Raw genomic sequence first — 23,730 nt, 5'->3', positions numbered from 1 at the left:
TTATTTTACTTTAAGAGTTTGTCATGTCCAGTTCAAGCACTAAAACAAGCTTGAAAGATGGAGGAAAACAAATCAAACCCAAACAAAACAACAAAACCCAAGCAAAACAAAAAAACCCAACCCTGAAAGATTCAACTGCTGACAAAGCCCTAATGAAAACATCCATTTGGGTTATAAAAACCCAAAGAGTTTTGAGTGTTTATTCCATGTTTCCAAGGAGAGAGGGCACTAAAGGATGAATTCTTTGAGACTGCACACAATGATCACCATCTTTAAAACTGGCAAGTTTTAAAACATAATTTTTCTTTACCTCAATTTAAGACAAACACCCTTATTAAACAGTTATTGTACCGCCTGTTCTGAAGATAAACAGGAAAAAAGTGCCAAAAAAAATTTATCCATATTTCCTGCCTGCTAAACATTTTCCATATAAAGTACTTAAGAGAATAAATGCATTTTCAGCAGGGCTCTGGCAACAGCATCTATTTCAGAACTGCCATGAATTTCAAAATTAGAATTAAATTACTGCTTCTAGACACCTTGCTATTAATTTTTGCTTTCAGGTGGACTTCATTTAATCTCAGATAAAAGAGATTTGTTACAAGAAAGGGACAGCCTGTAGGGCTGTCACAGCTGCACAGGAACACTCCACCCTCTGCCTCCCACACACACCAGCAAATTGACTTTATTTTATTTCAGCATCTCAAAATGCACATGGAATGACTATTTTTGGAGCAAACATACTTTGGGATCAATATTAAAATTTCAGCCTTTAAAGAAAAGGAGTGCCATAAGAAAGCTCCATTTTGACAGCACCAGCATGAGACTGGATTTGAAAATTTCAAAATTTCCAAGTGCACAGAAGTTTCTGCAGCTGCAGGCACTGTTCCTGGGAAATGACACTCTTGACACTGCACAGCCTCACAGGAGTACCAGCAAACACCACATTTTGGTCCTAAATAATGAAATATCTTCCAATTTCTGAAGGCAAGGAACATCTCTCTCAAAATTCACACAGGACACTCACTAAAATTCTCACAATATTAAAGGCTCTCTCAGCAGAGAGAGCCGGTGAAAACCCACTGGGATCATTATAGCAGAAAACTCTGGAATTGCACAGGACAGCCAGGCTCCTGGAGGATGTCCATTAAATTCCCAAGGAGCATGTCCATTAAATTCCCGCCCATTGCTCCATCCCACCTGCACTCCCACAGTGCTGGACCGTGTCCCAGTCTCTATGAATTAATTTTACATGCTCCTCTCTCGCAGACAATCAGGGAGTTAACGAGCAGCCCCCAGGCTCAGTCTGCAGGGAAAATTTGCAGTGGGAATGCTGCTGTTTCCAAAAAGATCTTCACAGAATCACAGAATATGCTGAGTTGGAAGGGACCCACAAGGATCATCCAGTCCCACCCTCAGCCCTGCACAGGCCCATCCCCAAGAGTCACACCAGCTGCCCCAGAGGATCATCCAAACACTGCTTGAGCTCTGGCAGCCTTGGTGCTGTGACCACTGCCCTGGGGAGCCTGTTCAGTGCCCAACCACCCTCTGGGGGAAGAACCTTTTTCTAACTTCCCACTTAAACCTTCCCTGACACAATTTCAGGCCATTCCCTGGGGTCCTGTCCCTGGTCCCCATAGAGCGGAGATCAGTGCCTGCCCCTCCTCTTCCCCTCCCAAGGAAGTTGTATCTGCAGTGAGGTCTCCCCTCAGTCTCCTCCAGCTGAACACACCAAGTGCCCTCAGCTGCTCCTCACACGGCTTCCCCTCAGAGCCCTTCCCCATCTCCATTGCCCTCCTTTGGACACTCTCTAATGGCTTCTTCCTTATATTGTGGTGCCCCAAACTGCCCGAATATTCCAGGTGAGGCTGCTCCCGTGCAGAGCAGAGCAGGACAATCCCCTCCCTGGCCCAGCCGGCGATGCTGGGCCTGATCCCCCCCAGGACACAGTTTGCCCTCTTGGCTGCCAGGGCACTGCTGACTCACGTACAACTGGACTCCCAGCTCCCTTCTTGCACTGCTTTCCAGCAGCTCATTCCCCAGTTTGTCCATACATATCCATTTATGAGAAGCCAACAGAGCTGCCTGACAGCAGCAGCCAAGCTGGTTTTAGAGTGGTTTATTTACTCAAGTTGAAGCAGCCCTTCAGACAACAAGCTGCTCCCTTACCACTGCAGAAGCTATGAGCACAGCATGCTGTGGTGAAAAGGTCTTTCAACTCCTCCAGACCCATCTCCCATTGGTTGTTTAGCAGCACTGCAGCAAATTTTTAGGTTCATAAACCACCAAAGTCTTTGTGAAAGTTTAGGGACTGTTGGCTTAGGTTTCATTAGGGAGAGCCAAACCTCTTGCATTCCAAAAAAAGGCTTGCTTTGATATTCATAGAATCTCAGAATGGTTTGAGCTGGAAGGGACCTTCAAGCTCATCTCATTCCACCCCCTGCCATGGACAGGGACACCTTCCACTATCCCAGGTTGCTCCAAGCCCCATCCAACCTGGCCTTGGACACTTCCAGGGATGGGGCAGCCACAGCTTCTCTGGGCAACCTGTGCTAGGGCCTCACCACCCTCACAGAGAAGGATTTTTTTCCTAATACCTAATCTAAACCTACTCTACTAAACCTAAAAACCAGACTATTTCACTTAGTTTGAATTATGCCAACCTAGATGGCATATTCTGCATGAAAACCTTAGAAGGAGAAAACAATGCATGGAAATAGCACTAATCAGCTGGAAACACTTTCACGACCAATAGGTCACGGAGAGCACACAAGGTCCCAAGACAACAGTGATCTCAAACTGTTGCTACAGCTTTCCCTTCCAGGTATTCAAAGTTTCAGGGGAAAACAAAGGTAACCCATGAATAGAGGCAAGAAGCGCTTTAGACAAGGTAATTGTCTTCTCATCTGGACAGAAAAACCCTACTGAAGCCAGGAGAAGAAGCAAACACCACCATTTAACTCAGGAACTGCACCCTCAGCAGTCACAGCTCACTCTACAACTCAACTTCATAGGATTCCTTCAGGATTTATCCCTCAAATCCAAAACAGACCTGAGATTCAAATAATTTATCAAAAAAAGTCCTTGTGCTAAGTATTTCATTTGATTTAAGTACTTATCTCCTTTGCCATGTCTTGGAAGTCTGTTCATTGCAGAGATTACACATACATTATATCACAAATATTATATATTACAAATATCCAAATATTCTTACAAATCCATCATTTATTAATGCTCTTCTTCCAGAAGATTTTTATTTTACACATAAGCTTCCCAAAAAAGCCACATTTATACTTCCAAAAATTCTTAATTTTCTTTTCACTGAGGTATTACTGTATTTCCTTGCCCTTGGAGAGTTTTATCTGGGATTATACACATGTACCAAAACACAGCTGTTCCACTTCTTTTCTCCTTTATTTTTTTCCCAGAGAAAAACCTGCCTCTATCAGCCACCCAATTAGCTGCTCACTATCAAAAGACTGCTTTGGCCTTTCATCTTCTTGAAAACTGGATTCAAGTGAGAGGGTGTCATGGAAACTGTGTCTCGGGTCATTTCCTGGTTCAGTTTTTCAGTCACCAAAAATAAAACAGTAATAACAATAATAGTGAGGTTTTTTCTGTTGAAAAAAAAATGAGTATTTGTTATCCCAGCCTGCAGAACACGCAATATGTGAAAAGAAATATTACATTATTCCTCAGGAGAAATCTTCATCTGACCAAGTAGGAACCTGACTTTCAATTCAATGTGCAACTAACTCTCTCCTAAAAAACTGAAAATCATGTGCAGAACACAAAACCTGCAGCAAATATGCAGTGAAATAATGAAGAATTATTAAAAAAATCAGCGCACAGTACTACAGCAACGTGTTTCTCTAAGTATTTCACTAAGCAAGTAGGATACAAAAGCGTTAGATAATTATGTAGGAGATTGTTATCAAACCACTGAGTTTCAGATGCTTTATCTAACCCAAATACCTCCTTTAAAAAACCAACAACCTCAATTCCCTCTTGCTTTCACAGCTCAAAGTCCACAGTTCAAAGCTCACTGAATTTCACTGTTACAGAAGAGTTGCACTTGACTGGTAAAACCACTAAAAACCTCATGAAAGACACTAAATTCACAAAAATCACAAATTTCAACCAGTTGCCTGAGGTTACAGGTAACAAACATCATGTTTGTGCCATGAGCCCGTGGGCATGGAAAGGTCATTGAAAGGTGGGATTTGCAGTGCTGGAACAATAAAATGGACTATTTTATTAATTTAGATATTTAATAAATGAGTCACAACTGTTCATTTTATTCATGGTATGGCTTGGAGGAACTGTAAGCAGGAGAAATGCAGGAAAGGGACACTCTGGTAGAAAACTGCCAATTTCAGTAGATCCACATCATGGGGAAAAATGGCTTTTTTCTGATTCCAGTGCTGCCATCTCGTTTCTGAACCCTGCAGGACACAAATCCCTACTTCTCTTTTAAATTAACCCTCTAACTCTTACAATTTCCAAGTTCATTCTAGCTAATGAACCAAAGATAGTACTCAAAGCTTTAAAAACAAATGAAACTGGGAAAGTTCACAAACCAGGGAGCTTTTATCCATAAGATGAGTCATAAATAAAGGTAATTAAAAAAAATAAAAATTACTCAATTACTTAAGAAAGCCTTAGTCCTTTGCCAGATTTTCTTCTGTTTTGATGAAAAAAAAGAAGGAGGGGAAAAGATACCAGAAGGCTGCACATATACCCAACTAATCCATTTTATTAAACACAAAGTCAGTGAGGGGTAAACAGGGAAAGACAGATAGACTTTGAGAGGAATTAAATCAAGGATATCACTTCTGTGAGAGCTTTTTTTTTTGCTGAGGGGAGATGGAGGAAAATGCGCAGTATCTGGAACACATCTGGAACAAGCACATCTAGAAAGGGCTTAATTTGGTTTTAAACACAGAAATGCTATGAGCTCATGCTGGGGCTGTTGGCAAAACAGTGTTGATTTGGCTCAAAAAGCTTTTCTCAATTCTTAAGACGAAATTCTCAATCAGACCAATGACATCTATGCAAAATATCTTGGTTCATCCTGAAACAAGAAAAGCACACAGAGCCTATACCCCTGCCTTTCACCCATTTCACTCTAACTTTGGGCACGATGTTCCTCTGGCAGCATTTTCCAATTTAATTCCCTCCACACCCCTTTGAAGGTACCTGGGTGTAGCCCAGCCCTCAGCTTTCACCCTCAGTCACTCCACAACCAACTGCTTTACCCTTGGGGAACCTGCAGAAGCTCCACTCGAGCCAGACAGACTGATTTGCTCTTTCTTGACATGATGGAGTCTCCAGCTGTGACAGCAGCTGGAAAACCGTTGGCACACACCCGGGATCAGACAGGCAGCTGTGCCCGAGGCAAGGAGCAGAGGTGAGCTACACATCTGTCTGGAGGTTCCCAACCACCAGCAGCTCCCAGCTCTTCCTCACCTGGATGCTTTCTTAGGAATACGTGAGCAGCATTTGCACAGCAACCAGCATGGAATAATACACAGAGCACAACCACCTTTCCCACCAGGGATAGACCGGGCGGGGGGGTGACTGGGAATCAGGAGGAATTTCTTCACAGAAAGGGTGACTTGACATTGGAAGGCGCTGCCCAGGGGGGTAGTGGAGTCCCCATCCCTGAAGGTGTCCAAGGAATGACTGGACGTGGCACTCAGTGCTCTGGGCTGGGTGACACGGTGGGGATCGGGCACAGGCTGGACACGATGGTCTGGGAGGGCTTTTCCAACCTTAATGATTCAGTGATTCTGTGATCTGACCAAATTAGAAACCCTACTCCAAAGGACTCACATCTATCCAATTTATAATCCTAATTAAATGTGTCCCTTTTGTTTTTCTTTTTATTAGTAATCTTCCCTTACTTCATCTTTACTCCACGGTTTCCAAACTGGAATACATTTTCGGGCATCTTTGCAGGAGGTGAAGCTCTTTCTGCTTGTAACCCCACAGAGCACTAGATGAATTAGCAGCAACTGCAAAAGATGGCTTTATCAGAGAACTCCAGGATTTTTTTTTTGTTGTTGAGGTTTAACTCTTTTTGCTAATGGAAAATTAAATATATGTCCTCTAGATTCTTGTTCTCGTGAAGATGTTTGCCAGGTCAAATTGAACACATCCGCGACCTTGCAGCCTTAGTTTTGAGAATGAAAACCTTTTTTTCCACTAAGAACCACAGGCAGGAAGAAAGCACATCAAAATCTAGCTGAGAGGTTAAGTAGAAGATGAAAGACAACATCAGATCTCAATTTAAAAAATAATAAATAAATAAAACGTTGTTGTGGTAAGCGGCCACTACAGACAAACCTGTGGCCTAAACTAGAAATAAAGTTACAACCTGGGCTGAGAAGAGTGGTCTCGGGGTCCTGTTGTTGCCACAAACCCAGTTGTGCTTCCTGGGAAGCCCCGAGGTCATTGGAAATGCAAAGCCCCAGTTGGGGGCAGGAGGAACCGGAGTGTTCAATGCTGGGCTGGTGTGTGCCCACAGCAGAGCGGGGTCCCTCCCCCTCTCCCATCGTGCTCCCCATTATTCTCCACTCAAGCTGAAAGGAGAAGGTCTTTTCCTCTGCCACTCGGTGTCAGCCAGACTTGGGAAGCTCCACAGGAATTGCTGAGAGATCCAGAAAGGCACAAAAGGCTCGTCCCACAAAGCTCCCTTTCATGGGGGCAGTGTGTCTATTAAATACGTCCTGGTAATGTGCATACATTTTATAAAGAGATTATAAAGTGAAGACTCAGTCACTAACTCAACTACACAATGAGATTTTTAAGTCTATTACTAGAAAACTGGGGTTTGAAATGAGTAGCTGGGAATGTTTCACAGCTCCTCTGCAGTAACACTCCAAGGCCTGGTACCCACAACAGCAGCTGAAGGTGTATTTTCTATGTTTTAATGCTTTAATTTCTTTATTTGGTGACACACAGGCACCTCAGGCCATGACCAGTCTGCCTTCAGCACTGTTGAGGGATAAATAGAAAGGATGATTCAAGCCCTGACAGTGTTGCTGCACCAAACATCTCTCAGAGCAGAGTGGCATCGCTGCTCTGGTGGGTTGGAAAAGGGAAAGTTAAAAAAAAATAAAAATAATAGAGCAGATCCTGCTCTTTCACTGTGGCATCAGGATGAACAGGTGAGCTGCCATTCCTGAGCATTGCTCCTGCTCTTATCAACACCAAAGCAGTAAACAGCCACTTTATCCTCCTTCTCCATCTTTTCCCTCCCTTTCCTTTGCCCACAGGGGCTCAGCATCTCCTGAGATTTTGAATAACTAAGGTAGATACAGATTCCTGCCAGCCCTGTCAAAGTCATTTTCTGTCCACCAAAAGGCAAAAAAAAATTTAAAAAAAAGAATCTATCTTTTCTCTTTCTGCATCATCAAAGCAAGGCCACAAGTTGACAATCCTCCCTGGCGTGGGTATGGCTGTGGGCCAGCTTTGCATTCCAGCCTCTGCAGGGGCTGGATCAAGCCACACTGCAGCCACAGACTTGCTATAGCAAGCCTTCTATATTTTAAATATATTTTTTGACTTTAGGGCTGATGCTAACACTGGCTCTAACTTCATTTCTGAGCAAGAATCCCAAAAAGGCTGCAAATCTATTTTCAGGATCAAAATGAAATGTCGTCTCCCAGCAGCAGTGGCAAAACTCCAATCCAGTTCCTCCTGGACACAGAGTAAGAGTGGAAGGTTGCAAAACTGCTGGGTTTTGTCATGCAGACCATGCTCTGCAGATCCTCAGGTCTACACACTCATAGCCTTAGGAGGTCATCCAGCTCCCTGCCAGGCACAGAGAATCTCAGAATGGTTTGGTTGGCAGGGACCTTAAAGCTCATCTCATTCCTCACCCTGCCATGGACAGGGACACCTTCCACTATCCCAGGTTGCTCCAAGCCCCATCCAACCTGGCCTTTGACACTTCCAGGGATGGGGCAGCCACAGCTTCTCTGGGCAGCCTGGGCCAGGCCCTCACCACCCTCACAGCCAAGAATTCCTTCCCAATATCCCATTTAACCTTGCCCTCTATCAGTTTAAAGCCATTCCCCCTTCTCCTATCACTCCATTTCCTTGACAAAAGTCTCTCTGGGATATTTTCCATCAAAATTTCAGGGGATGTCACTTACAACCACGTCATTTCTTGTGCTGATCAGAGAGTTGTGGCCACCTGCCACACCAGAGCTGCCAACAAACCACCTCAGCCCCACACGTGTCATGCAGTGTGACCGAGTGCTCAGCCAGTGCTGAAATTGTCTCCAGGACACTGATGGTACTGGAAAGCCAGGAGACAGGGAATGGCAAAAATGACACAAAACAAGCAAACTAGAGGCCAGGAAATGGTGGAGGGGTGTGGGAAGGCAGCAGAAATCCCAGCTCTGCTGCACCTTTGGTCTCCACAAGAGAGTCTGAAGTACAACTTCACAGGAATTCCCTGTGCTTCCCACCGAGACAAGGTTTGGGGTCAAAGGCCTTGAACATGCAGTAACATTTTTTGTGGATTAAAAAAAACAGGTAAGGGCCTGGAATGAGCCTGACCTACACTGTATTCACCCACACTAAATGCACATCAAGGACAACAGTTTTCAGTACATTTCCAAGAATCCCAAATTAATGCATTTCTTACTAATTTTTTTAATTACTATTATCTCTTTATAGCTATTTATGTTTTCCTCTTCTTTATCATGAATTTTCAGCTCTATTAAATCGTCCAAACAACTCACACGGAGCAGAGAGCAGACCCAGCAGGTCTTATGTTTCAGACGAGCCCTTACAGAGCAGGTCTGCACTCATTTCATCCTGACTCCACATCTTCCCTTCCCAAAATAGCTGCTGCACCTCTGCTCCTCAAAGAGAAATCCACCATTTCAAGCACTGAAAACCATGGCAATGGATGTTGGGTTTCATTTATTTTTGGAGGCCAAGTTTCTATTCTTGGATATGTAGGAAAAAGCAGTATTTCAAAGTCTGAGGTTGCAATTACCAGAACATGTTTTTTTAAATGTATTTCTAGACTTACAGTCAACCACTTGCTGAATAAATACATAAATAAGAAGAGGGAGGCAAAATTATATTTACGGGATATCAATACTTTAAAATTCATTAGATTCAATTTCTTACCAAATAGAAAGAACTTGTTTATTAGAAAATTATCATTATTATGTTGGGGTTATTTTAATTTTGGCTTTGCATCCAGTAGTTTTAATGAAAATACAGTATCATCAGTATGTCAGTATATAAAATTTTAGAAACCAAACACAGCTTTTGGTATAAAATCCTTGTTCCCAGCATGAGCTCAGCACAGCAGAGCTTCCTCTTCCAAGAACAGCTGGATTAGCAACTAACTGAATTTAACAACTTTAAGAGCATCAGACACATCTCTCAGAGCAGCTACTGAAATGATCTAGGGCTACATAACATAGATCAGCAGCAGAATTCAAAAGGAAAAGCCAGAATTTTATAATTTAAAATTATAGTTACATTTCAGTCAAAAATAAAAAAATGCAAAATAAGACTTCATGTTTTCCCAAATTACTCACAAGAGAAGGTTGGTTACTTAAGTGTCCTTATCTGCAACTTCGACCTTGGTGAAGTTCATCAAAAGCTAAAGAAATTTGAGAAGTTTGCAATTTTCATCCTCCTCCTGCAACATATTCGAGTATTAATTTCTTTCCCTTTTTTTTCATCCTACAAGGAAGACACAAGAGACTGTGTATCCAGGAATAACATTTTCTAATTTTAATGGAACAGATCAAAGACTGGAATTTATGGTTTAAAAACAGACTCCTGACCACTGCTGCATAATGTGACACACAACCATCCCCAGTACTTATCCCTGTCTTCCTGCCTGCACCAGTTTTCCCTGTAAACTTTTTTCTGTAGCTGAACTCCACCAAGCCAGACCAAGGGAATAAATCCCACATCACACCTGGCAGTGCTGGAGAGCCACTGGCAAAAGGAAATGGAAGACAACTATGAAATTCCTATTACAGAAACAATGTGCCCAAGGAAGTTGAACCACCTACACCATATTTAAATTAAATATCCTTTCATTGTTAAACCCGTTAAATGTATTATCCTCACATTACAAATCCTTCTATTTTATCCTTCCATACAACACAAAAATTTTGTCTCCAAGAGGTTGGTTTGGCCTCTCTGGAATACACTGGTCCATGAGGGTTTGACCACATCAGCTGTTGGCAACTGGGAACTGAACCTGCAGATCAAATACTGGCTTCAGCCTCCAGCACTAACAAAACATGAACTGCAATTTAGGATCCATGGAGTTGAAGTGACTTTTCCCCTTCATTTTACACTCCTTGCAATGATGAGAGATCCTGCTTCTTTCTTATCCTCCAAACAGTGTCTACTTCTCCAGAATCAAAAACTAAAAATCCCGTATCAGGAAAAAAAAAAAAAAGACGAAAAATAACATGCTTGTTCACTGACCATGAAGGAGGCAATAAAAATATCCTGGATGTGATTTCCTTCTCTACCAATCTTCTATCAGCATTTGCCCACATGTTGATTTGCAATGGACAGGCTACCACTGAAAGCAAACACTTCAGGTAAACTTAATTTTGCTCCTACAAAGCACACAATTCTGTAGCCATATCACAGAGCCTGTTGTAGAGTATTCCCAAAAAGGGCTCCTCACCTGATGCCTGCCAACACATACACCATTTCAGCATCCACTTCAGCCCAAAACCCATCCCATAATTCATTTTTCTCTTCCTAGTAGCAAGTCAAACATGACCAGTCCATGCCAAGGACTTGGGCTTTTTCCCGTTCACGAAGCGGCCAGGTTTTGGGATCAGGGAGCTGATCCATCCCATGCTGCAGTACTACCTGATACGCAGCAGCCATGGAATGGTCCCTGGCTACACCATCATCTGGATGCAGCTGGAAACCTCTCCCTGTGGCCGTAGCACTGTCCAACCAGTTTTCGCATCCATCCACGTGGCACAGGGGAAGGAGAAAGAATAGCAACCAGCACACAGGGATCACACAGCTGATCCTCGTGGTGGCACAGCTGCTGGGAAAGAGCTGGTGCAGAGTCCTCTGATTTGGTTAAACCCAAGATCTCTTGCTACCTTGCCATTCATTTCACTGTCAAATCCTACCCTTGTGCTCCTGGTCCACACAATTTGGAGTTCCTTTATTTTCCAACAAATAAAAGCCCTCCTGGCTCTCCATATGGTCTTCCCAAGGGCTGGTAAGCCCTCTGTGACCTTGGCTCAGAGCCTGGTCAGGCCAACAGGTTCCTACCATAGCTATTTTTGGGAGTCTGTCCCTTTTCCCCATCACCACAAACACCTCCCCAGGTTTTGTTTGATAGCACTTTTGAGGTGAAAGCACAGCCAAAGAGGAAATGTTTCTAATTCTCCCTTTGCTGAAAGGAGGAGAAGTAGGAACTGAATCAGAGACAGAGAGGTTGTGGGAGCACCTCAGCCCTTTGGTGTGGTACCATCACATCATCTCTGTCAAGCTGAACTTATCTCCACATGTAATTTGGTCTGAAATCCACAAAAAGCGGCACACAAATACTCTTATAACCCCACCAGGGTGAACACACAAGAAATTCTGCTTAAGGCTTTCCAGCTTCTAGAAACTTTTTATGGCAACTTCCAGATGTGTCTATTTTAAAGCTTATTTTTCCTCCCCTGGCCTCATTCCCACCTGTGATGATCCTAAGTATAGCCAGAAATTCCTACTGCATCGCAGGAATATGTGCAAAGGAAGGTCAAAACTGGACAGAGAGCATTGGCTAGACAGTTCTGCAGACATGCTGAAAGGAAAATTACAGTTTTTTTATCAAAAAGGTGTTAGGGGTTTTCTGCTCTACTGGTTCAAATCACACAGTCAAAGTTGTGCAAATCCACGGGCTCAAAGGGCAACAGCACCATGAAAAGCTGGTTTTATCAGCTGCTTCTGGCTGGGAAGCTGGTAAGGGGAGATGGAATAGTTTGCTTTTACTAATTACTGTAATTGTGCAAATATACTTCTGCAAAATCACTTGGGAGACTCTACAGAGACCTTAGAGGCCGTTGATAAAAGCAATTCCATTAACATTTTTCATGGGGTTGGAAATGAGTGTTACTGATTTGTGGCACCATGATTATTTCAAAAGTCAACACAGATTTTCCCTGCTAAATTAGACAAACTATTGTACAGAAATTATACAGATTTCTGTACAGGGAAGGATGCATAGCACAAGATTCAGGCCATGACTTGGCTTAATTTTATGTCAGAAATGCAAGTCTTCACAACAAATACTGGGTAAGTAATAACGTTATTAAACTCTGTTTTCCATGGAAAAGAGAAAAGGATATCCTTTCAGATTTCATTAACACACCATGTTATTGAACAACAATAAAGTACAGGAAAATGATGGGAATGCAGGCCCTCTGTTCTTTATGGTTTTACACTCATTCTGCATTAGGCCTATGATACAGGAGGTAGTAGTCAAAACCTCAGCAAAATTTTTGACATACAAAACAAAGGCTGACACATCAGATAAGTTACTTACATTTCAATTATTAAGTTATATTATCCATGTACAGAAAAAAAAACAAAAAAACAAAAAAAAATTAGTATTCTTCCATTCAACTACATACAAATAAATAATTCCTGGGACATTATCCAACCTTGTTAAAGTTCCCAGCGAAGCCTCCACAAGCTCAGATCCATTCCAGGATTCACACAGAGCCAGGCTCATGCTATGGAGTGCCCTGACAATGGAAATACAAAAATTTGGGGTATTTCCTTATAGCTGGGCACTTCCACACATGAGGGTGCTGAACTGCCAAGGCTCCAAGCATTTCTGGGCCAATTTTTCACCCATAATTGACAAGCAAAACCCACCAACTGTTAAACAACAACAAAAAAAATCTGTTTATACTTAATACTCCCTTTTATTATATGGATATAAAAGAATCACTGGGAAACACACACACAAATCTTTTACTTCATATTTCTTTCCATCTCAAAAACACATCTCGCCTTTCTGTCTGAAAGATGAAGCTCTTGATAGTATTTGACAGCAAGGTTTTTTCTCCCCTTGCCAGGCAATGGCAGCAGAGCAGCTTCTCTGCTGTGCTCAGATCCCCTCTAACCATTCCTCCTCTGCTGAATTAAGCCAAGAAAAATGAGCTAACACACACTGTATTTACTTTTGTGCCTTCTTAACACACGTGTTATCAGCCCTGCCACAGCTGAGAGATTCCCAATCGCTTCCCAGCGTCCTTGGATTTCTTGCTGTTAAAACCCCTCCAGCCCACGCAAGGACTGGCAGGATCCTTAGGAAAGGCAGAGCAAGGGACAACTAATTATCTGCCAACCCACCTTGCTGCTCCACTCTCAGCAACTTTTATCTGCCCAGGACAGCTGCATTTTCCCTGTTTGAAGTGAAATGTCAGGCTTTGCTGATGCAACAAGACGTACATTACTAAGGATGTCCTCACACTTTGAAGGAACAGCTCAAAGCCTAATTAAAAATTCAGATTTGCTCTCCCATTCCTGCTGCCCTTCCACCAGGACCTCTCGCTGCCTCTTTGAAATGTTTCATGCCAGAAAAAAAGGAATCCACGTGGAAAAGGATGAAAAACTGCTGCAGTCTTGGGCTTTCAGAAGGCCTCGGATAAAGCTGCTGAAGCTGGATTCAAACTAAGACATAATCATGGAAAACAGATGAGGTTTTACTCTGCTGGTTTCTGCTCTGTAATTATTACTAAAGCACATATTACTGCCAAATAATATTTAAAAAACTAAAAAAGGTATAGCCAAACACTTACATTTTTCTATTGTATTGCAGCTTCACAAGCTGGGAACAAGCTGGAAATAATTGGGAAAAAGAAGGGAAATATTTTTTGTGCTGTGATTTGGCTGAAGGTGCACAAGGTCCAGGTTTCATAGCCAGTGCTTTACATCACTTGCTGTGAAAGTACCTCACAGTCACCAACGGATTTATTTATAAATATCCATATAAATAAGTGGGGAATTGTGTGAAACTCTTGATTTTGGAGATGGAGAACCATGGTTCTGGCATTTCAATGGGATTTAACTCAAGTGGGATTTAACTCTTCCAAGTATTAAATCCACTGTCATTAGCCAGAAAACCATCCCATTAGAAAAAATAAATAACACTGTATTCTGTCAGTGTTCATCTGCAAAGGGATTAAATAAATGGACAGTTCTGGTGACTGCAACTCTTTGCCATCACCCTGAAATCTCCAAAGAACATGGATTTTTCAGCCCATATAAATAAATAAATAATATGCTTGCCAATCAACCAGAAGTCTCTACTAAGCTGGTTGTTTTTTACACATCACTACATCACCTGATGTATTATTATAGTATATATAGTATTAATATACAAAGTATTATTATTAAGAAATACAGGGGAAAAAAATACCAGCAAACTGCTGTTTTTCAGATTTAAAATGCCTTTTTTTTTTATTCCAACCTCCAAGATCAGTAACAATGAGAAAATGTGTTTCCTTCTCAGAGTAAGCAGTAAAGGATTAAGATGGCAGAGCTGCCTTCAAAAATATTCAAGGCCCTCTGGGCCTACAACTTTTGTTACTATCTGGACAGAAACATCAACAAGCATTTTGAAAGTTATAGAGGCACTTAATGCTTTTCATCTTCAAAGCATTTTTTAATCCTTTCAACTCTGGCTGCAAGTATTATATCCCTGTTTTGGAGATGGAAATGTTACCCTGCCCCTCACTATCAAAAAATAGTCCTCACCTTGGGCACCTCATGCAGATTTAGAGGGTAAACCTTGCCAAAAACCAACAAATCACAAAAGTTCTGATTTATTTTTTTCCTGCCTTTGTCTCCCAACTAAAGAATTTCAGTTGTTTCAACCAACAGCTTGCTCTGTAATTCCACCCAGGTCAGAGAGGCCAGGATCAGACAGGTAACAGGGATGGTGAAACTCCACTGGCAGATAAGGTCACACCACAACCACCAATTTAGTTATAATTTCAGTATAAAAGGACACTTAACTTTTAATTGGTGCAGTGTGTCAGCTCTGCCCAGGAGAACACATTCCAGGACTGTCACTCGAGCTGCTCTTGACCAAACTCCAGCCCTTGGCAAGTGATGCCATGGGCTATTTGAGATGTGACTACATTCCTACTGAGGAATGACAAGGAATACAGCAGCTCAGGCTGGCAAGGGGAGGTGTGATTGCATGCTGTATCCCAAGGATGCAGCCTGCTGCCAGAAGGTGTTCCCTGGAATGATATGGATGCTGTCGACAAGTGCTTTAGCTACCGAAAAAAGAAGGTAATGGATACAGGTGGCTGTAGGTGCAGCACAACCCACGAACCAGCAGCTTCTCCTGCATGCTCTGTCCCACAGGAGGGAGAGGGAAGAGAAAGAGATTGTGGTGAGACTGCTTCTGGCAAAAACCCACACAAGCATGTGTACATACCCTGATGCATGAAAGGAAATAATTTGTGATATTAAGACACAGAAATATCATTAACTGCGGATTTGGTAGAACTGTCAAACAGAGTGGGAACAATGATTAATCACTGCAACAGAGGAAGTCAGACAATTGATAAACTTTCTATACTTAACCACTCTTGGAGAAATAACACCCAGAATGGTAACAGAGAAACCCAGGAATCCACACACTGTGCAGCACCCAACATGTGTCCTCACTAAGTGAAGACTCCGCGTGGTACAAATATGCATATTCTAACCAGAAATTTAAATAAGAAACTGTTAAGCTACTATCCAACACATTCAGCAAATGATGTAACTCATAAGTTGTGACCCGGACTACATTACCAGCTGCTCTGTGCAGTACCATTCAAGGAATAAATCTATAAATTAAATCAGAGCATTTCTGTGGGCAAAAAAAACAAAGCACTACTTAAAGGTAACAGTCAGATACCACGCTCATGGAAGTCCCTGTAAACAGAAAGCAGTGGTGTGAGTGCCAAAATCAACTGTCAGACTGATGCTGGTGGGCACCAGAAACCTCTCTCATCCTCAGTCTTCCTGTAGCTTCAGCCTGTTACAGCACAGATGTACATGTACTTCACTCCTCCCAACAATGAAAAATAATGAGATTTCACTAGAAACACTAAGTCCTTACTGCTGTTGGACTAATTACTTGAAGCACTGGTTAAAGAAGAATATATTGCAGGAAGCAGACACTGCACAGAGGGGACGGATCTCATTTATAGCACTGACAGCTCCTGCAGAAATCTAATCTATTTTCTATCTCACAACTTCCACGGTCATTACTCCCTGCCCCATTTCACAGGCATTTAAGGCTCACAGATTCCATGGTTCTCCTCTTACCTCTTCCACTTGCTCCTCTAGTGTCCGAACTGGAAACTCCACCTCATCCTCCCTTCCTGCATTTCTGGAGGCTCCATCCACATTTCCCTCTTTTTCCAGACTCAAAACACACCCCAACCAACCTCCCACCTTCACTCTATTTAAGCATTTCCACCTGCTCCTGCACTCATTGGATGCTTCCTGCCCACCTCTGGCTCAGACCTATCCTTCCTCCATTTCCCTTTCCCACGGTTACGTTGGTGACACCACCTCCTGCTTATTTCCAGGATGTGCAGATGTGGGAGCCACAAGTGGCAAGGACCAAAGCATGAAAAGAGCACACAAGGGAAGCATTAAATCCTGCTGCTTCCTCTTCTACAATTTATGAAACTAAATGAAACCGCAGCTCACTAATGGCTGGACACCAACCCTCCATCTCGCTACCGCAACTTCCGCTCACTAGGTCCTCATTTGGGCCCTGCTTCCACATTACCCCCTAAATGCAGGACAACGTCCTTGGATTTACATCTAGGTAAAGCCCAAAAGTGCCCTTGCTCTCATTCCAAAATTCCACACCCCTCCTTTCTGCCCCATCATGACATCCTGAGCATCCCCACTGTGCCAGCAGCACAGGTAACCCACCACCTGGCACCAGGTGCCCTCCAGGCCACCACCACCCACCAACAGCCCTGAACAAGTGGGAAAAAGGGGAATTCTGCGCTAGCTACACCCAGCCCTGATGGGCAGGCTTAGGAAATTTCTGCCTTAAAATCCAGTGCTTTTAAGGGCTGCAGTGACACATATCATAACATTTTTTGTTCTACTGTAGGAGGTCAGCAAAGAAGCTTCTAAAATCAGGGGAGATTTGTTCCCACCGGTTTTTAATCTTGAACAGCTGTAATAATGTTCCAGGGGGGAGCAAAGGACAGGCTGTGCATTACCGTGATGGGAGTTCAGACAGCCAAAATATGAAGCATATAAAAATAGAGCTCAGTATGAAAAGGGGTTTAACTACCAGTTTCACCACATGAAATTTCTTTGGGGCCCTAAATATCCAGCTAATAGTAAACAGTTTTAACATTATTTGCATCCCCGTGCACTGGCATCCAGATTGTTCCCAAACTTGGATCATTGGTACAATTCTAGGAAAGAAAACCTGGCTCATCCTAAAGTCAGCTTGTCCATCAAAGCACAGTAACAAGGTATATTTTTACAAGTTGCTTTTTTAAAGACAACACATGTTGAGATGACCATATTAGATTTTTTTTTTAACACCAGAAACAGATTTAGTAATGCAATTATACTGACTTGATTTACATTAACAGAGACTCCACCAAAGCAAAGGATTATGCTTATATCTTTTGAGAGGAAATACATACATGTATATGCACGGCAGAGGGGGAAAAAAGTGACTTCCTTGAATTCAGTACATCAATAATGTACCTTAAGTGAAGTCATTTAAATCCCTGTCTTCTTAGCATCAAGGACAAGAGACAGCTCAGTGTTTGCCAGGACAAAACGAGCCCTAGGAGGCCGCCCAGTACAATGATGGTCCAGAGGTGAGAGAATGCAGCCAGTTTAGAGAAGATAAAAGGCCATTTGGGTAGAGACCCCCGCTGATCCTATGAAAGTGTCTCCTTTTCAATTTGGGAGGCTTTTAAAACTGCATTTGCTACTGACCATACCTTCCCCTGAAAGCTGCCTGGGATCCGATTTCACTTTTCCCCCCTCGGAGAGGGTGGGCAGCCGCCGCTATACCGCAGGTACCAGCACTCCCTGCAAGTCCCACCAGCCCCTCACAGAACACCCCAGAAACAACAAAAAGCTCCTCGACACCGCCTTCCCCCAACCCCAGGCGCGAATTCAGCATCTAAATAAACTTATCCGGGCGTACTCTTGGGCCGGGAAGCTCAGAGCTCTCGGGCAGGACACGGTTCCCTGAGCTGCCCACGGGATGCTCGGCCGGGAGGCGGCTCAGCCTCAAGCCCGGCTCGGACCCCTCCGGGACTGCCGGGGGCGATTTTTGCCGTTTCTATTGTGTAAATTGCAAATAACACACGAGCCTGTCCGCGCCCTCGTCGCTCCAGCCCCGCTCCCCTTCGGCCGGGCGGCTCTGAGGGCCGGGAAGCCGGGATGTGGGAGCCGCAGGAGCAGGGCTGGGGGAAGCCGGACTCGGAGGAGACGGGGCCGAGGGAAGCCGGGCTGACGGAAGCCGATCTCGGGGAAGCCAGGGCTGGGAAAGCCGGGCTCGGGGAAGAGCAGGGCCAGGGGGAAAGGAGCAGTTCGCGCAGGGGGGAGGGAAAGTTTGCGAAGAAGAAAAGAATTGGCGGAGTGGGGGGGGAGGAAAGAAAGAAAGGAATGGAGAGAGAAAGGGCAAGGCAGGAATCGGGAAGAGCGTGTGCAGGAGGGAGGGAGGGAAGGAAGGAGGGAAAACCAGGCGAGGCGCCTGCCGGGTCGGGCCATACCTGCATGGTGACGACCCTCAGCTCCTCGGTGGCGAGTTTCCTCATCTGGCTGGCCAGGACTTGCGCCTCGTCCAGGATGGAGAACTCCGCTTCGGCGGCGCCCAGCGCGCCCAGCAGCGCCAGGCACAGGAGGCCGAGCGGCCCCCGGCCCCCCCGGCCCGGGGCAGCAGCGGCGGCCCGGGGCTGCAGCCGCCCGCCGCCCCGCGCCATGCTGCGGGAGAGCCGCGGGAGCGCCGCGGGAACGCCGCCGGCACCGCCTTCCCCGGCTCAGTGCTGCGGGGCGGCCATGCAGGGCACGGCGGGCGGGCGGACCCCGCACACACGGCCCCGCACACACCGCGCTCCGCGGACACGGCCCCGCACACACGGCCCGGCTGCGAGCGGCGGCGGCGGCCGAGGAGAGACGCAAAGTGCGGCGCGGAGGAGGAGCAGAAGCGGCGGGGCCGGAGCGGAGGCGCCGCGGGCAGAGGGAGGGAAAGAGAGAAGTAGGGAGGGAGGGAGGGAGGAGGCGTCTGGGGCCGCCGCGCTGCGGGCGGGGGCCGGGCCGGGCCCCCCGCGCCAGCCCCGCCCCGGAGGCCGCGGTGCCCCCCGGACACGGGCTGGGGACCCGGACCGGTGCGTGTTGGATCGGCCGGGAGAGTGTTCTGCAAAGGCAGTGCTCCGCCTTCTTTTTTTCCCTTTCTTTAAACTGTTTTGGTTGTTGGTTTTTTGTTGTTGTTGTTGAGTTTTGGGTTGGTTTGTTGTTGGTTTTTTTTTTACTTTTCTAAAAACTTTTTTTACCCCTTTTTAAAATGTTAATTAATTTTTATTTTATCTTAAACCAGTGCTCAATGTCCCTGTCTCTCACAACCCGGAGCACAAAGCCATCCATCCCCAGGCGGCTCCACACAGCTCGACTTTGTGTCAAGCAACGAGCCTTGAGGAAATGTTTGTCATGCAACACACATGGACAATAAATAAATAAATGAAAGGAACTGGCAAAGCTGAACCCACCCAATGGCACACACGGAGGTGTCCGTACAGGGAAGGGCAGCACAGAGGAGATAACAAGCTGAGACCCCTGAAGAAACATCCCCTTTGGAGTAGGACAATCAAAAAATCACAGAATAGTTTGGATTGGAAAGGACTTCTTTGAAGCTCGTCTTGTTCCACCCCCCTGCCACAGGCAGGGACACCTTCCACTATCCTAGGTTGCTCCAAGCCCTGTCCAACCTGGCCTTGGACACTTCCAGGGATGAGGCAGCCACAGCTTCTCTGGGCAAGCTGGGCCAGGGCCTCACCACCCTCACAGGGAAGGATTTCTTCCCAATATCCCACCTAACCCTGCCCTCTGGCAGTGGGAAGCCATGCCCCCTCGTTCCGTCACTTCATGCCCTTGTCAAAAGACATGCTGGGGATAATGCAGAGAAACCCCATTCCAAACCTCTGCTCATAACCCTGTCAGCCCTGGAAGCTCCACGCGGGCAAGCAGATGACAATCCCTGCATCCAGTGGCATGTAGCAGCATCCTAAAATCATAGAATCATGAAGATTGGGAAAAATCATCGAGTGCAACCATTAACCCAGCACCACTGTAATCACCACTAAACCACGTCCCCATGTGCCACATCCACACGCCTTTTGAACAATTCCAGGGATGAAATTCCATCATTTCTCTGGGCAGCTTGTCCCTTGTCTTCCTTACACCTTCTCTCCTCACTGTTAAGAACAGAAGCATTGTGTGCACATTGGGTTGTATTAAGAAAGACATATGAGGAATAAAAAAGCCTAATTCCTATTATGTGGCACCTGGAAGTGGTTCCTGCCCAGCAATCAACAAGTCCAAGAAGCCAAATACTAGGCACATGCAAAATACATACCCTCTGGATTTACTCTTCAGTAATTAACTCTGTTTTATGTCATAACCCTGCAGGGTGTATGTCATTTTAAAATAAATCTGACCCAAAGATTCTGATGGATTCAATACCCACTTCACTCCTACTGGAACCACTCATGTCCTGTAGCAGTAAATTCCATGAGTTAACAATTCATCCAGGCATAAACACAACATATTATTTACTATAATAATCTCCTATTTGCTTGAAATGTGGTTTCTATCTGCTTTAATGGTTGATTTTTTGACTTCTCCCAGGAATTGGTGACAGCAGTGATTCCCCATCCCACTTTGTCAAGGATGGGAGCTGGGTCAGACCTGAAACCCTTCTCCTGCAGGACAGGGAGAATCCACTGGCATCTCCCAGGGACATCAGCAAAACTCCTCAATTTGATTTCAGTGAATTAAATATAATTCTTACTATGTGAAAGCTGTATCAGTTTATCCTTGGCTTTTGTTCATTTAGGTGATTTATGGGTCTAATATAGTATATTTTTATTCAGTATTTCTGAGGAGGATTTCTGGTTTAGCCAAAACAATCCAAACCAAAATGATGCCTCTCAAAGCTGCCCTAATTGGTATCTCATATTTCCAAAGTTTAAGCAGCATTTGCTGCCTTAAAGAAAAGGATTTTTCATTCCATTGTGCTGCAGCTTTTGGAGTTCTGTTGGAATATTTTCCCTGAGTCCAAGTGAGAGAGAGAGAAGCAAAACTGACCCAAATTCACTCTTAGCACTAGTCATTTTCGTATTACATTTTATGTTGTTTTATTAGATTCACTAGTGCAGGACACAAAGGTTTTAAATTATGGTGAAAAGCTGAGTGGTTTTTCAATATCTTGGCTGAACTACACTTTTTAAAAATTGTATTATATTTCTAATTATAGCTGCATGTTTGAAAAAAGAACTTCATATCTGTAAACTCTGTTACATAATTATCACATCAAGGTCACAGCTGGAGCTCAGTCAGTAGCCAGTTGCATTAGCAGTTCCAAGGATTTCCAAGTCATCCCTGCACCCCATCATGAAATCCCAAGGTTAACGCTACAAATAGTCTTGGGGGTTTTTTTAACAAACTAACCTCAGGAAATGAATGAGGCAATTGTCCTTCTGGTTCCAAAGCCCCAGGATCCTGCTCATGGCGAGGGAACTGACTGAACAGGTTTAACATTTTCGTGTACAACCTGAACTCATTTACTCTACAGCCCTCAAGGCAAACCTGGACTCCTCCTGGAGTTCCCATATGCTTTGTGCCTTCCCAGAGGAGCAAACCAGCTTCCAGCACAGCAGCAGGAGCAACCCTTCCTTCCACCCTGCTGCACAGAGAAGCTGCTGCGTGATGTGGGAAGCAGACCTGATGCAGAGTTACAACCACCACTGGGGCTGTTTCTAAATGAGTTGTACACACGCTCACTTTCACATGTCAAAATATTTAATGAAAGAGAGGAAAAACCTCCCTTCAAAGTGCCATGAGGAAAAGAGAGCGTCTAAAAAAAGACCCCAAAATTCAGATTCTACGATCTTTGGAGTCACAGGACATGAGTCAAAGCTGCCAATTCAGACAACACAGTGCTTATCACCTTCTCAAACCAGGCTGGTCTTTCACATGCTGAGCTGACACAGCTGTGGATTAAATCTGCCTCCTCTTATCATAGAATCATGGAGTTGTTTAGGTTGGAAAAGACCTTCAAGATCATCAAGTCCAACCATCAACCCAATTCACCACTAAACCATGTTCTTGAGTGCCACATCCACATGTTTTTTTAACTCTTCCAGGAATGGTGACTCCACCACTGCCCTGGGCAGCCTGTGCCAGGGCTTAACAACCCTTTCCATGAATAATTTTTTCCTAAAATCTAACCTAAGCCTCCCCTGGCACAACTTGAGGCCATTTCCCCTCCTCCTGTTGTTTTGCTTTGGAATAAGCCCTGGAGAAGAGGAGGATCACCCTTGCTTGGGTTGTGGCATCCCCAAAAGTGGAGTGTGTACATGTCGGAGGCTGGAGAGGGAAAGGATCCATAAGATGAAGAGGTGAAGGCTCTGCTCTGCAAACAGCCTTCAGGCATCAATAATGCAGCCTCTAAGATTTGCAAAAACATGGCCACACTAGAAATACACCCCTTTTCTTTTACAGAGCATGGAAAGACTGAACCTGGAGTTTAAGTGCTGGAGTATGAGAAGAGGAGGAACATATGTCAGATATAAATCCCAGCACCATGGTGGGAGTAAACTTGCTTTGACAGCGGCACACAGAGATGCCGAGCAGGTCAGGATATGGCAACGCTGGGAAACAGAACAAATGAGATGTCTCCAGAATAGCCGGTGCATGTGATGGCCCCAGAGAAAAGCACTATTTCTGTAATGTATGACTCAACACGGTTTATTAATGGTGTATCCCCCTCTGCAGGGATTGGGACATTATCGATGTATCTTCTAAAGTTGCTTTGCAGATAAATATTTCATTTATATTTTGGAAAGTGATCTAACTGAATAAACAGATCCACATGAATACAGAGGTCTGTTTTGTGATACCCCCAGGATGTTGTTCTTGCTTCACTCTGTGCCACATCCCTGTGCTCTCCTAACAAATCAGGGGCACCATACACTGAAAAGACATGGTTTGACCTTTGGAAAATCTCCTTGAAAGTGGCACTTCTATGACGCCAATCTTCAAGCCTGCAAGCAATGCAAAAAACTCTCCAAGAAGTTATAAGATAGTTATAAGAAATTTTGGCAGCCTCATCCTTTCTGCCTGATCCTCTATCTCAGTCTGTAGCCCTTCACTAACTGATCATGTGCAAACTGTACATCCAGTAACCCTTGTAAAGATGGAGCAACACCCAGTCCCTTACCAAGAAAGGAACTGAGAAACTCTTTGTGGTTCTCATGTCTAACCTCAAAGCAAAGACTAAATTTAATCCTTCGGTAGAAATCCAGATTAAAAATAGAGAAAATGAAAGTTTTCATGAAAATGGAAGTTTTGCTTCGCTACAATCCTCCTCCTGTATCTCCCAATTCATGTGCTTTGTTTTACTTTCTCATCTGACCCCTTTGCCTT

At 44.4% G+C, this 23,730-nt stretch overlaps 1 protein-coding gene across 3 annotated transcripts in view; it reads right to left on the bottom strand.

Moving 5' to 3' along the window:
• Positions 1–19,163, bottom strand: part of CACHD1 (cache domain containing 1) — a 95,051-nt gene extending 75,888 nt beyond the window's left edge. The window contains exon 1 of one of the 3 annotated variants that reach the window (XM_027694372.1): positions 18,801–19,163. In XM_027694372.1, coding sequence (XP_027550173.1) covers positions 18,801–19,010 — 210 coding nt within the window. In that variant the 5' untranslated portion in view covers positions 19,011–19,163. Of the gene's footprint in view, positions 1–16,356; positions 16,388–18,800 lie in introns of those variants that run through there. The other 2 variants (XM_027694373.1, XM_027694374.1) reach the window with 2 other exon arrangements.
• Positions 19,164–23,730: the final 4,567 nt, after the last annotated feature.

This window comes from Neopelma chrysocephalum, unplaced genomic scaffold (assembly GCF_003984885.1).
Source record: "Neopelma chrysocephalum unplaced genomic scaffold, ASM398488v2 Primary Assembly neopelma1_97, whole genome shotgun sequence".
Classification (NCBI taxonomy): domain Eukaryota; kingdom Metazoa; phylum Chordata; class Aves; order Passeriformes; family Pipridae; genus Neopelma; species Neopelma chrysocephalum.
This window is presented reverse-complemented; position numbering and strand designations above follow the sequence as displayed.